Source organism: Chelon labrosus, assembly GCF_963514085.1.
Source record: "Chelon labrosus genome assembly, chromosome: 3".
Taxonomy (NCBI): domain Eukaryota; kingdom Metazoa; phylum Chordata; class Actinopteri; order Mugiliformes; family Mugilidae; genus Chelon; species Chelon labrosus.
The window spans coordinates 28,273,729-28,292,668 of record NC_140339.1 but is presented as its reverse complement, the minus strand read 5'-3'; the positions used below and the strand labels follow the sequence as shown (position 1 = coordinate 28,292,668).

The 18,940-nt window shown below is 41.1% G+C and overlaps 1 protein-coding gene across 2 annotated transcripts in view; it reads left to right on the top strand.

Annotated features, from left to right (window-relative positions):
- The window catches only part of cemip (cell migration inducing hyaluronidase 1), a 131,108-nt gene that overhangs the window by 88,454 nt on the left and 23,714 nt on the right, over positions 1-18,940 (top strand). For both annotated transcript variants that reach the window (XM_084541268.1, XM_084541267.1), the window contains 6 exons: positions 1,143-1,334; positions 7,219-7,388; positions 10,962-11,171; positions 11,863-12,068; positions 18,205-18,274; positions 18,752-18,880. In XM_084541268.1, the coding sequence (XP_084397394.1) occupies positions 1,143-1,334; positions 7,219-7,388; positions 10,962-11,171; positions 11,863-12,068; positions 18,205-18,274; positions 18,752-18,880 (977 nt within the window). The remainder of the gene's footprint in view (positions 1-1,142; positions 1,335-7,218; positions 7,389-10,961; positions 11,172-11,862; positions 12,069-18,204; positions 18,275-18,751; positions 18,881-18,940) is intronic.

Genomic DNA, 18,940 nt, shown 5'->3' with positions numbered 1-18,940 from the left:
TAGACACAGAGCTGAAGCTAACCAGTGTTGGTATGTATAGAGACACAAACAAATCTGGCTGTGAGAGACTATATTACGTGTGGGCAGGCTGCTATGGTTGGAATGCATGGAGCCCACATCATGGTGCTAAAAACACTGCAACACATGCACTGCTGAGATAATGTACCATAGATCTTTGTCTAGACTTGTCTGTGTGGTGGTGTTGTGCTGAGAGTGCAAGAGAAGGTTGTCTTTTGTAAAAGTTCACACCGGGTGCAACCCATATGCACCACTCTACAATTGCCCTCCCACGAGCAGACACAGTGTGCCAAAGTACAACTGTACTGCACCACTCAGTCTGCAAAAAGCCTGATTACTTTATAATGAATTAAAAAAATTAATTGATTCATCTTCTGTAACCGCTTGGCCTGTGAAGGGTCATGGGGGGAGGGGGGCTGGAGCCTGGAGCCTGGAGCCTATCCCTCATCAGCCTACCACACAGTTCATTCATTCACGCCATGCCTGCACAATCTTGGTTTTATCCCGGTTCGAAACATAATGTTTGAGTGTCTGAAGCTGTACATGCAAATGAGCAGCTGCTGCCCACAGCCATATCCAGAAAACTGGAAGGCTTATTGGGCTGGTGCTTTCTCCCTTTATGATATCTTAAGGGACTTCAACATTGAACAGCTCATTAGGCACTCTGGAAAAGGAATATCAAAGGAAGAGGGGATTGTCTTTTCTAATATCTGATGGGGCCCTTAGACACACTGAGGACACATGATTGTGTTCAAAAACATTTTTACATGAAAAAATGGGTTTTGTTTATTATGTCCCCTTTAACTGTATTTTGAAATTATGTAGTCTTATTGATGTCCCTTTTAGGCTATTGCTGTCACCAGTATTACATATTCAAGGCACTGTGTTTATTCCTTGTGGAAAATGAATGTTGCATAGCCCTACATATGAGAGACAACACACATACACACAAACAAATTGTGTACTGGAAATGAGCCATGGATGAAGATATGCATTTTTCTATTGTGGGCACATGGCTCTATCCCAATGGAGACTACTGTTGCTGTGTAGTGTGGATGGAGCGTTATGTGAGTCAGCTTTGCCACACTCTGGGAGCTCTAACTCTTCTTGTCACCCCTATCTAGTTCGTCCACAGGCCTCCATTTCCATTGACATGCTGTCAAACAGCAGCATCCTGGAGCTCGCTGATCACCCGGCTGGCTGGGGGTCTGGGGACACGATAGTGGTGGCCAGTACAGACTACTCGATGCACCAGGCTGAAGAGTTTACCCTGCTGCCCTGTCCTACCTGCACAAGCAACCAGGTGAAGGTTAAAGGTAAGAGAAGCAGTTAGTTACGATGTGGAATGAAAATCTTTGAAGCTGCTGTGGAAATGTGCTGTTTGTGTTCCATTAAGTGAAATCTTGGACTTTTTGTCATGTTTAAGAGGTGTTTATTCTGCACAGGCAGGTTTTCAAACAGTAGCTGAAGCTCATAACCCAACTAGAAATTCAGAAAAATGGAACATCTCTAAAGATCATAATTTTATTTTTTTAATTCTTACGCAAACTGAAATAACTTGGTGTGTAGGTAAATGGTAACTAATGCACTATTTATTTTGTTAAGGAAGTTGATGATTTCATTAGACAGTCAAAATAATGACAAACAAGTACAATGAATGAGAGACTCTAAGTCATTTATAACATTGTGTTTCATGCTTTTAATTGTATTTGCTGCTTTTCTCTGTATGACTGAGTAAAAACGAAATAAACGGTCATCCTGTTCGCTAGAGGCATTGCTGTAAATGGAGACGGTGCATGTGTTAGAGAGAGAGAGAAGAGAGTGTAACTGAGTGCAGAAGCAATCAATGGACATCAGGAACAGTTGCTGAGCTTTAAATATGTATGTGAGGTGTCTTTTGCTCTTGTCCATCTCATTTGGCATAGCTTGGTGCCCCAAGGACGACTACTATTGTATGTCTTCATGTGCTCCTCATCATTTAGGAATTCATCAGTGTCTAGAGTTTAAGGATCAACAGTGAAAATAAGAAAGACACGAGCCATGGTAAATTCAATTATTAGGATAGATTTGTTCTATTTAATCTCTTTAGAGAACCATGTCGTATCATTTTAGGTCCGGTTTTTATTCGCTTGCAGCTGCTGTGCTGTTCACACGTTCCACCTGCCACTACTCTGACAGTTTCTCCTTTGAGACAATTTCTTTGATTCTTTAACTATGCTCAACATAACCTTATCACATAAAAACATATTCGCAACTAATGCGTGAATATTTTATCTGTAATATAAAAATAGAAAGTCCCACTACTTCCTGGATTAGCAGCCAAATCCCGTCTATGCTAATGGAATAATAGTAAAGCAGAAAACACTTCTAATAATGTGAAAATCATATTGCTATATAATTCCATTTATGAACATATATATCTTAGCACTTCGCTCAAAATTATAGCATCTGTTAATTGGCTATTGTGTAGAGGCTAAGTGGAGACATCTCAGAGAAGTGTGTGGGAGTCAGTGTCAGGTCCAGGGAAAAGTTTGCAGCCTATATCGTGGAGAACTGTGTATTCTCAACTGAGTGCATTTATACTGGCATTCTAGCACGCATACTGATATGAACACATACATAAACAGACACAAATTCTCTTGCTGTCTTACTGCATCGCACACATATTCAACATAGTTCTTCTGGGCAGCCTTGTCGGCCCTCACTGTTCTCTATGAATTCAAATGTCCTTTGACTTTGTCCCTTGCAAAAACCTTTTGTGCCTTCAGCGGGGAAAAGTCAGCCGTAATGTAACATGACATTTCCTTTCATAGCTGTCACTTCCCCGCACCAATCCACATGCCAAAAAAGTCAAGTATGCCCTTGTTTTACTGCTGGGTTAGGAGTTCAAGATATATTTTCGAATCTCTGCCTGAGGTGCTGGCAGCAGCAAAAGATGAGCTCTTAATAGCCCCCCACCTCCATTCCACGCTGTCTTTCATCGGGTATCTGACGTCACCTGGTGCTTTGCCATTTCAGAGTTGAAATCCTACTTTTGTGAGCCTGAGGCTTCTCCGGAAGCTCTCTGTGGGATTGTAATCCGTTTCATTAATTCCTGCTCGCGTGCCATTTCGCAGCACTGATTTTTAACACACAGTGATAATCAAGGCTATCTCTCAGCCCTTGAGGTTAGACACAAACAGGGAGGGTGCGTTTCTTTTTGTTTGTTTTTTTTGTCGTTGTTGGCAACTGAGAGCAGGGAGATTGATGAAAGAGACACAGACACCGATAGCCCAGGGCTATTTATCAGTTTGAGTCCAATAACTTGTGCCTGGGTGTTACATGTCAAACTTTTGACAGTTCTAAAGGGCATAAATGATTACGAGGGTAGAAAATTTGCCATGAAGCGGATCGAAACCAGGACATCTATCCAGCTGAGGTAACATCAGGAGATTTATTCTGGGAAAATCACCTTAAAACTGATTATTCCAGGCAATTAAATGACTAATCAGCAAACTCTGGAAAGTGTACAGTACATGATCAAACTTCCACAAAGGGCTGTATTAACTTGGGGCAGTAGATATGGACTTGGCCTTCCAAAACTTAGATAATGTCACATAGTGTGCTACACTCCTCTGGTTTCAGGGTGATGGCCAGATGCTGAATGCTAGCTGGAAGGATTTCTTCTCATTTAGCCACAAGAGTCTTGAATGTGGTTCAACACTGATGTTAGCAGATAAGACTGTCCTCATACTAGGGGCTGAACCAACTAGGCCACTCGTCGATTTCACTGCTGAGCCATGATGCTTTAAGCAGGAACTCGACTAGTTGCTGATCACATGACAATAACAACACGGACCCCTCCTAGAGGACAGGTGAGGAGTCTAGTCAGTCATTGTGGCAAACTAGCAGCAGCTCATCAAGTGTGTGGAAATACTTCACTAAAGATGAAGCCACAGCAGGGGAACTGTCCAAATCCTCTGGACAGCAGTAAATTAACAGCTTCACCGAACGTCCTGCGGTAACAGAGAGAAGGAGGCTACAACAAATTGCTGGTGAATTTCATTGTCGAAAGTTAGTAGAACTTTAGCTGCTGCTATACACGGAAAGGCTTTGGAGATATACCGCTTTTTTTTATTCCGACTACATTATTATCTTACAACACGCTGTGAAGTACTATTATATAGGCTAAACATGTCTGCAGCGCACAGTATTGATAAGATCCTGTGTTTTGTTCAGTTCTGTTGTGTTCTATTAGTTGGCATTGTTGCTGTGGATGTAGAGCTTTTTCTGTTTGTATTGCCGCATATTAGAAGTGTCAGAGTGACGTTGTTTATGGTGTTGGCCGGGCTAGTTGACAATAGGCCGTGCTCCACCTCCAATTACCTTGAAGAAAAGCTTCCTTAGCTTCCTTTGTGTGAGAGGCTATAGCATGTATTCAGATCAAGAATATAGATTCATTGTTGTAAGGCCAAAGCATTACTTTCTACAGTGTTTTTATGTGTGACATCATCGACTAGTCATGTCAACTCGACTTTCACCACATATTAGTCGACTAATAAAAATTGTTTAACCCCTATTAACCCTCATATTGGTACGCTATGAAACATGATTCTTACACTGCATGGGTTATTTCTCGCAATTCAGAACTGGAATTGTTTCCAAAAAGCTGCCATGGTCCAGACAAACATTTGAAAAAGCAAGGCCAAGCAACAGCCATTGAATGGTACAATTTTCCAAATCAGTGGTTCATGAATTGGATTGATTGAGTGACCAGTGATTGAAGGAGACAACTGTCATTCTTGCCCTCTGTTGAGCAGCATATTTGATTTGATGTCCTGGTAGCACCCTCTGAAACTAGATGATGAATTATTTATCAGTTGATGAGCAATCAACAGCTCTCAAAATGAAGGGTATTTGTGCCTGAGAGTTAGAAAATGAACACTGTAAAATCTAAATTGTCTTTACTTAAAATGCAAACTCATTGCCTCAAAAAACTTTGTAAAGTAAATGTAACATTGTGAATGAGAGCAAAATTGTTCAGTTTAAGTACTACTTAATTACTGCTACTTAAATATAACAACTACAGCTAACATTAACTGAACTTAAAAACAATGAGTCGGTCCGATTGTTCAGTCCCAAATCTCTGCAAACGTCTTTTTAGTAGGTGTAGACAACAAGTTGACAAATATTTACGTTAGGGCCACTACATTTATTTGATTAAATACCATGTTAGAATTTACAGGGAAAAAGGCAGGTTATTACTTTCCAAAACACATATGATGGACTTTGTGGAGGCTCTGCAGTAAACAGGGATCTAAAAATTTCTTTTAAGTGGTAATGAAAGTGCTCATTTGTACTTTTTTGAGTTTCAGCTGTGATGATGTGGGGAGTAGGAGTAGAAGAAAGATTCAGCATGTGTGGGTGTGTGATCTTTGGTTTCTCAGATTTCACACTTCAATATTTCTTTGATTTCGTTTTTTTTTTCCCTGGCATCACTTTGTCTCTTCTAATCAGCACATTTGTGTTGCTCATGATGTGACTGTGGAGGAGTGGGAGACGTGAGGCGCAGAGTTGCTACCTTCTCTGCAACATTCTTCCACTTACCGTGTTTTGCTGTTCTTTTCTTCTGTCCCTGCTTTTCATTTTCTTTGTTCTCCTCGGCCTCACCGTGATTGGCTGAGGTGTACATTGTTGTTCTGCGGAACTAGACTAGAATACCGAATAACTTGCTTGGAAAGTTGTTGAGACCCAGTATGGGTGCAAGTGTAGGCTGAGAACCTCCAGCTTTTGGAGGAGGGGTGATCAAACGACTTTCAGCCAGGAGACTGTTTTTGTCGCATGTCTTTTTTCTGTGTAGCTGGTTCATTTTTTTTTGTTACTTTAGTAATATTATCACTGTTTGGTTATGTTCTTCTTGTTAAAAGGGAGCTTTACTGACAGAGACAGTGTATGCTATGATCCATACACAAGTTTCAGACTCAACATATGAACAACAAGAGATATGACTGAGGATGACTTAACTTGGACTGCTTTCCAGCTTATCACATTCACAAAAATGTCCATGGGTAAAACAAAGCAGGTAAAGCAAAAGTCTATATTCAATGATGGTGCACTTTAAAGGTTCTTTTACTTGTGGCGATCAGCAGACATATGTGCATGACACAAAGGATACGGAATGGACCAAAAAGCTGTCAGCCCCTCATCCTCACAGACTGCTACTGTCTTCACTGTTGGAATAAACTTGCATTTTAGAGCTTTAATGAGGACGTGATGAGATGTCTTGTCAGTTCCATGAATAAAAAGACCCCAGTGCACTTTGCCTTTTATGCAGTATTTTCAAACTAAACTATCCTATATACTGAAGGGTGTAAAATTCTCTCGGCCAACAAGGTGATCAGGATGCAGCAAGTTCAGCTTAAGCGGATTCAAATAAAATGCTGTGTGGTATTTTGGTATCCTGTAAGCTTACATATAGAATATGTTCACTTGAATGTTTCTTGACTTGCATGTCTTTGCTAGTGTTATTTCTGCATCTGAACAACAAGCTCCCACAATCACAGCACACATGGTCGGTACTGGTCTGAACACCTGGTTAGTGGGATCAGACTGTAAGTTGGAATGTGGGCAGTGTGGAGGTGTAGGTCTGGCTGGCTTGCTAAGTTTGGACGACTCAGTGATGCATTTTAGCCAGTGTGCATGAGTGCTTCTGTCTGTTCAGCCTAAGTGATGCATTCTCTTCCTCCTTTAAAAAAAGAAACAGTCATGCTACAAACTCACACTCAGCTTCACCATTATGTTCTCCAGTTATCCAAAACATCTGCAATACAAACACACACACACGAAGCAATCAAACGAGCTGTGGATTTGTCCGTTTTTGTGCATGAGCATCTGTTTAAACAGCACTCAGACAGTACTGTCAGTAGAGAAGTATCCAGACTTTTTAAATGTTGAGCCCTTAGCTGAGATGTGGTGTGTGTTTGACTGTGTGTACTTGTATTATTTGTGTTATGGGGACAAGAATCTGTTACCACAGTCACATTGAGGGGACCTGCTACCCTTTAGGGACTAAGTCTCATAATGTTAACTGATGAAAGTGTGGTAAAATGACTAGTGGTTGTGGTTAGGATTAGGGTAAGACTGGAGGGATGTAATTAATCTACAGTATGCAAATCACCGTATGGTGAAGAGAGGTGACTTTGTCTATGTGTATGTTTGCAGGTAAGGCCCAGTTCATCCACATGGGCGAGGAGGTGGACGGAGTAGATATGAGGGCGGAGGTGGGCCTGCTGAGTCGAAACATCCTGCTCCGTGGGGAAATGGAGCCTGGCTGCTATGGCAACGAGGCCTGCAAATTCTTCAAGTTCGACACGTTTGGGGGACATGTGAAGGTACGTTGGTATCCTAACTATGCTTTTTACAAAGAAGACAATCTGGTAAATCGCTTATAAATCAGTTTCTACCACGGGCGATCATAAACTGAGCAGTGGCTAACTGCAGACCTGTCAGTGTTCGGAATTTATTTTGTGTGTGTGTTTGTTTTAGTTTTTTAGCTGAAAGAAAAGGTTTTCAAATCCAGCTACAGTTACTAGCTTCAAGTATTAAGACGGAGTGGATGTGTCCTAAATTGCCAAAAATACATAAAGACGTTTGCTAATCTCTGGTAATGAGCATCATCTACTGCTTACTTTACAAACACTGAAGCAATGTGGAACTTGTATATGTTCTGTTTTTGTCCTACCATCAAGGCACATTTGGAATATGTTGAAATTATCACTCATAAAGCTTGTGCCTGCTGTCTAGTGCAAAACTGAAGGAAAAATGGATTATAGCTGCTCCAACTGCTGCTAAGAAATTGATAGAATTGATAGTTCTGTCTGTGCTTATGGTTGTAATTAACATAATTGCCCCAGTGTGGGATAGATGAGTCTTAATTGCCAATGTGGTTGTCTGTTATTGTGGATTTACTATTTATGTATTGTGTTTATGGTTTCTTTATCTTGTATCCGCATTAACTTTCAGTGTGTGCTTTGACAATCTGCTACTTTTTTCTAGCATCATTTCGATTAATAATTGATTGGACCTGAATTTGTACAATTAAAAGTTAAATAACAACAAGTTAAATTGTTCCACACAACCAATGTCGTATGAATCACTCTGCCAGCCTGTAAACAGCGGGAAAAGGCAGCAGAGAGAGAGGCACTGTGAGGCAGGAAACTACAGAGTAGCAGAGAAGGAGACAGAGAGAGAAAGTGAGCAAGAGAGGCTGTGGTTGTATTCCCGCTGTCTTCTTGCCTCCCTCTCCCCAGGGCAAGCTATCATATTCTATTATAAATTTCCATCACAGCATCATGTCACATATTTCCCATGCATGGGTGTGTGTACAGCACACACAAAAAGGAAAGCCCCATTGAGACTTCAGTGAAACCCATTCAAAATGAACGCCTCAGAGCACACCATCCCCTTAATAGTTGTGCCTTTACTGATGTGTTAAAACCTTGTATCTCCACCATTATTAGCTTGTCACAAGCTGAGTGGCTCGGCCTTTCTTTCGGCTTGTTTATTTTATTTTATTTTTTATTTTTTTTAACAAGTGTTTGTGGCATTTTCTGAAAGACTGTAATCTTTGAAGTGTTGCACTGAAAATCTCAGAAGGTTGGGTTTTATCATGATTTGGTGCAACAACAAAGTGGCGTTTCACCACTGAGTCAGTCTGCTCCGATGTGTTTTAGTCATTAATCAATCTTCATCTGCCGTTATTCAACATGCCATTTCAGTTTTTTATATTCATCCTTCATTTCTTGATTACCATGTTTCACTCACATTTACATTATTACATATATTACAGTATATTTCTCATTCTCATTCTTTCTTTCCTGTTCCCTTGCTCCTCCTCCCTTCTATCTTATCAGTATCCCTACCTTTTGAATTTACTGCTCCTTCCATGTTATGTTTTTGTTGAACGCACATGCCCAACCATTCAATCTTTTCTCAGTTCTCTAACAACGTGATTAACTGCAAAAATCACAGTGTATAATTCATGAATTGACCGCTAAATGTTCTGGCCCAATGACAATTCGTATTTAGACAGTCCTTTTCATAATGCTATTCAAATTCGACATGAGACCAAGACGACACCTAACAACTGATCCACAGCACCTAGCCAGTGCGAGGCTTCAAACGGGATGTCCTTTGTCCGCATCCCATACTGATGACTGCTTCATTGTGAACAGTACCTTGTAGAACCGGATGATGAATGCCACTCAACTCCAGGCATGTTTAAGGGAGTTGAGAGGCACCCGAGTGTCACGTCAGATGATTCGAAAAATTTGCACTGGACAAGGAACCAATGGACCTCAGTGCTGTTATCTGACGAAAGTCCATTCACACTGAGTAGAAATTATGGCCACCAACGCTGCTGGAGACATCAAGGAGAGCGTTATGCATCAGCCACTGTTGTCACCAGACAAACCTTTGGAGGTGGTGGTGTTACAGTCTGGGCAGATGTGTCTAGTCAATACAGAACTGCCCTGCACCTTGAGAATAGTAGGGTGACAAGCCACTACTACCTGAATAACATCATTAATCCAGCCATTGTGTCTCTGCATGAGCAACACAGGCCTGATTTCATCTCCATGGACGACAATGCCCTAGCTCATCGAGGTTGCATCATCAGGGAATGACTGCTGGAGGCTGTGGTACCTCAAATAGAGTGGCCTGCACTTTCTCCACACCTGAATCCCATAGAAAACCTATGGGATCAGCTGAGTGTGTGTAGCTAGTGTAAATGGTCATAACCCTGCACTCCTCTTTGAGAAGAGTGGAATGCCGTGCCTCAGCAAACAATAAGATAGATACAGATAGATAGATAGATAGATAGATAGATAGATAGATAGATAGATAGATGACTTTATTAATCCCTTTGGAAGGTTCCCACTGGGAGTCGACTTGTGAATAGCATGAGACGTCGCTGTCAAGCCGTAATTGATTCTCAAGGACACATGACAAGTTATTGAGACGCTGACATTTTTGGTTGTGGTATATCCACCTCTGTTGTTAGCTTTTGTTTCAATAAATTGTTGATATTGACGAAATTACTATTGCATGCTGCTACATAAATGCCCAACTTTCATGATATAATATCACTGGAGCAAGAACTTTTTACATTTTCCATAAATTTCGCCCAAAAGTAGTGAGTAGTAGATACAGATCTATATATGTACTGTATATACACTGGTCATCCATAACATTAAAACCACTGACAGGAGAAGTAAATAACATTGATCATCTTGTGACAATACAATGTTCTGCTGGGAAACGTTTGGACCTGGTATTCATGTAGATGTTACTTAGACATGTACCATCCACCTAGACCAGACCAGGCACCCCCACCCCATAGCAATGATACTCCTTGATGGCAGCAGCCATCCCCAGCAGGATGCAGCCTGAGCAGTCCCAAAGGTTTCTCAGGTCATTTGGAAAATACTTTCTCCATACTGTCATTTCAAAAGATATAGAAACAAACTTTTACTAAAGGTCCCAAGGAGCATCAGCCGGTGATACTGCTCTGTGGTCCTAAACTGTTTTCAACAAATGCTCACAGTGAGCACTCTTCAGCAGAGTGACACGCAAAACCAGTTTAGGAACAACTCAAAAAACATGAAGAACAGCACAAGGTGTTGACCTGGCCTCCAAATTCACTAGATCCCAAACTGATCAGTTATCTATGGGATGATCCACAGAGGCCCCTCCCCTCAACCCATAGGACCCAAAGGCCCCCACTAACAACATTCTGTTGCCAGACACCACAGGACACCCTCAGAAGGCCCATGTCCATTCTCTGAACTGTTTTGGAGGCGCAAGGGAGACCTACACAATATTTTTTTTATGGCCAGTGATATCAGTTCTACTGATTGCTGATCTCTCCACAGTAATTACTATAACACATTTCCTGTTGTTACCAGGTGGAGCGGGGTTTCAAGGGAGTTCATATATCCGGGATGGAGCTCCAGCACATGGGACAGCAGACAATGGGACACTATCCGGTCCATTTTCACATGAATGGAGATGTGGATGAGAGGGGAGGCTACTACCCCCCGACATCTGCCAGCGATCTTTCCATTCACCACACTTTCTCCCGCTGTGTAACCATCCATGGCTCCAACGGACTGCTGGTCAGTTAAGAATCCATACTAAAATACAGCTTGTTAGTCTATGTATATGATTAAATACATAGTTGTTGCTGGCAGTAGAGTTAGGTATTACTCTTTCGCTCTAACTCTTGACACAAAAGCAAACAAGCATTTTTCCTAAAATGCTATTTTAAAAATAAACAACAGCTTGCCTTTCCATACACCATTTTGGACACACTGTTAATCACAATACAGGACACATACTGTCAAACAGCACTGAGTGGAACATGCAGTATACCAAATAAATGATAACATGGTTGTAAAGTTAATTTAAAAGCAAACGACTGCAAGAATCCATCTTTTAACGAAAAAAAAACTTCATCTCATTAAATCCCACAACAGACCTCAGGAGACCCAGTCCCAAAGGTTTCTCAGGTCATTTGGAGAAGACTTTCTCCATACTGTCATTTCAAAAGATATAGCAACAAACTTTTTCTATTATCGCACTTTGTTACTAAAGGTCCCAAGGAGCCTCAGCCACTGATACGCTACTGTTAATTTGCTCTGTGGTCCTAAAATGTTTTCAGCAAATGCTCACAGTGAGCAGCCTTCAGCAGAGTGATTCAAAGCACCATGTTAGAACACAGCAGTTGACAGTTATTTCTCCAGTTAGATTGGATCGATAAACTGTCAGGTAGCAGTGACTGAACTGAGCATGGCTATTCCCTCCCAGGTAAAGGATGTGGTGGGCTATGACGCACTTGGCCACTGTTTCTTCACGGAGGATGGTCCAGAGGAGAGGAACACATTCGACCACTGTCTGGGTCTGATGGTGAGAGCAGGGACCCTGCTGCCTTCTGACAGGGACAGCAAAATGTGCCGTGACATCACCGACGGAGCTTACCCGGGATATGTGGCCAATCCACGTCAAGACTGCAGGTGAGATACATGCATTAACTGCATCCACTGTTTTACCATGTCAACCACTTGAAAGATTTTTCCATTAGATCTGACATGCTGAAATTCCAAAAATGTCCAAAGGTAGTACACTGTATATGGGGAATAGGTTTGATAATGATCCAAAACACACATCTAGAAAATGGCCATTTGGTGGAAATGTGTGCCTTAATACATGCCATGACTTGTCTGGTGTAAATTCAATGGTTCATCAGAACATGCAAATACAAACTGAGATTTTGGTGGGATATTGCCACAAGGTGGTGATTGGTATTTGAAACACTGAAGTGTCTTCTTAAGTACTAGACATAAGTGCATTTCTGAGATACTTGTACTTTACTTGAATGTTATTATTTTATGCTACTCTCTTCTATGACTATATTATATTTCAGAGGGGAATATTCTTTTGACTCTACGACATTTATCTGACAGCTGCACATTAAAGTGGCATCTGTACCATTGTTAGAGAAAGTGGTTTTCTCTCTGTCACAACACTTTTCAAAAGTTTGAATAATTGTGTAAAATGCCGACGCGGAACGAGAGTCTTTTACATGAGAATAGAGAAACTATTTGTGACAGTAGAGCATGACACTAGGGTGATAATTCAGTTTTAATCTGCGAGGCAGACAAAAAGAATAAGCGCAAATACAAGGAATGAATATGTAATTACCACTTATTTCCAAAAACAGAAGAAAACATACACTATAGTTAGCAGAAAAGATGTGTAGAGAAAACATATCTCAACATACCTGTGAAAGGGCAGAGGCTGAAGACAAATTTATTAAAGTTCTCTTTCTTTCTTGCACACAGTCATGTTTCTATCATCTCAGAGGATATAGCATTGACAATTTGCCTAATCCTAAACCTAATCCTAAACCTTACTCTACTGTAACCATAAAACAAGTCTTCTACCCGATTTTAATGATTTACATTATGGGAACATGTCTCCACAAGGGAAAAAAAGAACAAAAACCATTTGTGTCCCCATAACATATAACATCAGTAGATTCACACTTACACATATACTCTTTTGTTTGACTATCGGGATGTTTTGTCAGTCCTTTTAGTTTTGTGAAGTTACATTATGTGTGTACCTGTAATTATTTTTCATTCCCTCATAATTATAGACACGTTTTCAATTATGCGTCCACTCGTAACCGCACACATCAATGAATTAAAGAACTAAAGAAATGTGGAAAGTGCTTTGTTCTTGAATACATTCATGCAATAATGTGAGATGATAATGGTGATGTAAACGTCTAGTGGCAGCCTAGGCAATTGTACCTGTATCAGTGACGAAAACACACCAAACACATTTTTGAGTTCGAGCTACTCTTGTTTTTTTTTTTTCCTCTCTAATGGTATCAGCAACTCTTTTTAAGGGATGGCAGCATGTGTCTTCTGTCAAGGATAAATGCAGAAAGAGACACTAAAGGAGATGTGCTTTTGTTAGGTAATTGAGACTGCTGCTTCAAATGAGGTTCAGTCAAGTGCAGTGAGTAGGAATAGTTACAATGACCTAAGGTCTGCTTTCAGCTTAGTGCTTTAAGAACCCTGTGCTTTCAATGTCATACACATGCAGCTATGCACTGGATAAGAGGGAAAAATGTATTTTCATGGATGGATGGATGGATGGATTCATAAAATCAGATGAATATTTCCCAAAAGAAGTGTAAAGAGGTAATTTGCAATAAAAAAACAAACATTTCTTCATATCTAACACGTGCATATCCTCATATTCGCTTCAGTTTAAAATGTGTTTTTACACACAATAATGACTGCATATTTGTCCACATTATAGCAAGGTTTATTAAAAAACATACAGACTCCAGCCAACCTGAGGCAGAGCCTAGCTCTTCTCTTTCCGCCATATTCATGCCAGCACGCCGTAGACAGTCGCCAGGTTCCCCCCTCCCCTGAACCCTGCACTTTGTTAGTGAGCCATTATATTTAAAGCGTTTCGACCTGCTCAGAATATAAATCAGTTTAATCCAGGTCGCATGACTTTTTATCTCAACACTCTGCCTCTGCCTTTAGCTGCAGAGCATAAACGACAAGGTTATGCTTAATGGCACTGGCTTTCCCTGCTCTCCATCACGAAGGTTCTGGAAGGATTTTCTATCTCTAATATTACCTCGCCCTCTGCCATCTGCCTCTTCCTTTGATATGTCCTTTTCTCTTGTCCTCCTTCCTCTCGTAATTTATCCAATTATAGCAAGCTGGTAACACACAATGCACTATATTTTTAATGAGGCGTATTGTCGAATTTGTCTGTATTATTGTATTCTGTAATGATTTCCAAATCCCCGTGTATTTATTACTGAGGTTTAAAAAATTCCAATTTAATCAAACATGATTGCACTAACGACATTCCCCACTATAAGATTTATGATGATTAATTTCCACTCAGCTTTTCACACTCCCTTGTGGCTCCTTCTGTCTCTTCCTCTATTATTGTTGTGTATGTGCTGAATTTAAATCTTCAGATGACGACAATAAATTGTACTCAGATTTGGACGGAACGGGAGACATGTGGGCTGAATGAAGAAGATGAGAACAGCCGTTTAAATTGAGCCAGATGAATGCTCAGTGCCTAAACGCTTTGCTTACTTAATGTGTCTGTGTCGTCGCCTTCAGAGGAAACGGCTAGACGTGGCAGTCGTTAGCATCACTTCCATAAAATAGTTATTTTACTAGGCCCAGCCGACCTAACTGATTGAACAGAAGATATTATTATTGTTACTATTAGTGTTATTTTATTATTTCACTAAGCTTTTTAGACCTAAATGTGCAGACTATTATTTAGCCAACTGCAAAAGTGAAAGGGTGTGTGGACTGGAGCATGTGTTTGCTTTCTATTGGATTGGTTGATGCAATTATATTCATTTTGATGTTGGAGGTGATAGAGCAGCAATTACAATTTATTCAAATGAGCATTAACTGTAAGATTAGTTAAACACTATGTTGTCCTTACTTATCTTTCCGAGCTTCTTCTGATCATTGTTTGCCTCGTTACAAACATGCACTAATTAACATTACCCCTGGAAACAACAATGTGCAAGCATTAAACAATAAGCATGTTAGTATTATTGATGTTCATGTTAAGGTCAAGTGCAGCCTTGATAGCTGGCTTGGCTGCAAACCGTTGGTCTTGTAATGTTCAGGGCAAACATGAATACAACTCTTTCTTTCTGCAACATTTGTTGCTAGGGAAACATTATGGTTGTAGTACGTTTATACTATGGTTTTAAATGCAGACACTATCAAAACGCACACACTTTTTTTCATTCTCTGCTTTTTTTATTTTTATGTTAAGCTTCTTGACTGTGCTTGCCAAAAGGAAGAATTTATATTTTCTTAGACGTTCAATCTAATTCTGGAAAATGGTTTAAAAATAAAATATGCAACACCTCCACAAGATGGTTAGGGCAACAGCAACAGTAAGGAGTGAGGTAGAGGAGAGGCAGATACAAAGATCCAGAGAAAATCCCCAAAATGTGAGGAAAACAGTGGAGATGGGAGAATGTAAGGTAAATGCTGCCATGAGCTAAGCTGCTGTGGAGCTAAACTGCAAATCTGCTACTTCTATTCACATTCATATTCATTACGCTAAGCTGCTTTTGCTCACATACCTGCAAATGGAATGATAATAATTTTCTCATTATGGATGGAGCATGTGGGAAAGGTCTTTTCTGAGTGGCATACATGCACGAAAAGAAACTCGGTTGAATTTGCACATTTATGGAATGAAGAAAAAGCTAAAATCTCAGAGGGAAAGATAACCCCATGACAAACGGGATATGTTCTTATTCCTGCTTCCATGAACACACAGACACTGTGAGTGTAATGCAGTGTTCTGCTGGGAAACTTTTGGAGCTGGCATTCATGTGGATGTTACTTAGACATGTACCACCCGCCTAGACCAGACCAGGCACCCCCACCCCATAGCAACGACACTCCTTGATGGCAGCAGCCATCCCCAGCAGGATGCAGCCTGACATAGACGCACACACAAAAATGGTTTAGGAACAACTAAAAAAACATAAAGAACAGCACAAGGTGTTGACCTGGCCTCCAAATTCACCCTATCCTAAACTGATCAAGTATCTGTGTGACGATCCACAGAGCCCAAGTTCCAAAAAAAGATCTGTGGATCATCACAAGGAACGCTCATTATACAAGTGGTTTTAGTTTGTAACACAAAGCCCTACCCATTCTGCAAAGCAGACAGCTAAAATGCTGTAGACTACTCTGAAACATAAACAAACCCAATATTACAGTAGTATTTTAATTACTGTTTGTGGTGCATTTGGTTACATCTCATGATTGGTCTGTGGATCTTCATCTGTGTATAGAAGGTGCAGTGTATGATATGAGGGCCTGGACAAGAAAGTCAATCTGATCAAAACCCAATGTTACAACCCAATGACAGCTGCTGATGAAGACAGCAACATGGGGTTGTAGAAAGTTAGTAAGTGGACCCTCATACCACATCCCATTCAGGTCTAATAATAGAGCTTTAATTATTGCAAATACCAAGAGGAAAGGTGATCTTCTTTTTCCATTGTGCTCTATGATAAAATGGGCACAGTTACAACTCCTGTTACTGCCAATATACCACTGGACTTGTAAATGTCAGCAAATTTGTTACTGAAGTTCAAGTTTGATTTAGTTACGTTTTGACAGAAAAAAAAAAACAACCAAAAAATCAAGGCAGTGTTTGGCTGCTTTGGCACGGACAGCTGGACAGCTGGACAGCAGGAGAGTACCACCACACCCTCCAGTGGAAACACTGGCCTAAAGCTTCCACTATGCACTTCCCCTCCTTCAAGTCAAATCCATGTTACAGTGTAGGTGCAGCTCTCTGTTGGATAGTTGGATCCTCCCTTTCATTCCGTCCACAAGTTTTCTACTGCAATGCAGCTATCTTGGGCACATCATCACTGTCAAACCATCAAAATGGCGCCTGTCATCTCTCCTCTTTGTCTGTGTTGGACCTTCTTCCCTCCCATCCCCTCCGACAGAAAGCACATCAAGGAGCCTCGGAGGGGGTATAAACCTTGATTGGGGCTGGTGAGACCTTGATTACACTGAGCTAATTCCTTTATCATCCGAACTGAGCTGCTCCAGGGGGGTGATGAGTTGAGTAGCGTATATCCTTGTTAACAGCTGCATAATTGTGAAGAGAGGTGAACAGACAGGTCAAGATGAGGGCTGCGGCAGAAAGGGAACCCACTACGGCGCAATTGGCTTGCAAATGAGTTTGTCACCTTTTGGGCGAAATTGTCATATTCTTTAGCGCTTAGTGCTATTTGGGAACACAGTATCCACTTTTCACTGCGCTGCCACAATTTAATCCAGCACTGTTGCCGCGTGTAATGTGGGGTGTAATGAACTGAGGCCTCTTGTTGCAAGCAGTGTTTTAACCTGAGTGTCAAGTGGATGTGAATTTACACTTGGAACAGTGAAGAGGAACACATTTGTCATGAATGAGCTGATAGTTTTTGCCTTGTTTTTTATGCTTCTCCTGGGCAACATGCTTGCAAATTGATCTTCACTAAATTGTCTTCAAGCCAAGGGTCACTCCCTAGCTCTTACGCTTTTTAAATGCATGATCTTCCCATATACAGTATTTACCCGAAAACAAAAGTCTGTGATTACTGAGCAGGCAGCATTCACCGATAAAGACTATGTTGGTGAAACCTCTGGAAAAAGCTTTGCAGGGAGCTGCTTTCTCCTTGGGAACAAAGAAGCAAGTCCTCCCCTCAATCATAAACTATTGTGTTCGTGTTTTACCATTATTTGTGATAACGTACCATTGCTGCAGCACACAGATACACACCTAACAGGACCATTTATATACTAAGAGATTCAAGGCACCAGTAAAAGGGAATTGCTGTTTAATGATACATAGTTCATTAACGTACATACAGCGCCGCTGTCAGTAAAAACATTTTCTCAGTGTCATTTTCCCTCCTCGGTATCTGTCGAGAGAGGCAGTGTTCTCACTTTTGTTATTTACCTCTATATCACTGGTTCCAACTATTTGTGAGAAATCCAATAACCAAACTCTTTTTTTTCCTTTCTTCTCCCTTTACAACACTCTTCCTCTTTACAGCGCAACTTCAACTTTCTGGATCGCCAACCCCAATAACAACCTCATCAACTGTGCCGCTGCGGGCTCAGAGGTGAGTTCCTCACTCTGGTTTTTCACTTTCTCTTCTCAACACCCCAACACACACACACACACACACACATGGGAACACACATCTCCCATCTCTCCAGGTGGAGGTCTGTCTCATTACCACATTGCCAGGTCAGATTAATGGCTGTATACTCCTATTAACTTCAGAATCAAGCAGACAACAGACAGAGGCACTGCTGCACTTTCACTATGATCGAGTGCCAATTATGATTGTACTTCTGGGATTTCACAAGGATACATCAGGCAGAATGGAGTCTCATCTATCCCCACCCAATGTAATAACTTTTCTCATTTGCATACTTGTGAAGAACACAACAAAAAGACAGGCTGACAAGCAAAGTGGCAACGGCGAGGCAGAATGAACAAAACCAGTGCATGAATCTACACGAGGGAAGGAGTTTTTCTTGTTCTACATTTACATTTCCTCTTTTTGTATGTGCGTGTGTGTGTGATCCCCCAGGAAACAGGCTTCTGGTTCATTTTCCACCATGTGCCCACAGGCCCCTCAGAGGGCCTGTACTCCCCTGGGCGTACTGAACACACACCTATGGGCCAGTTCACCAACAACAGAGCCCATTCCAACTACAGGGTGAGTAGGAGGACGAACACGGAGAAAAGGCTACTGTGACGAGTGATGTGATGTATGTAG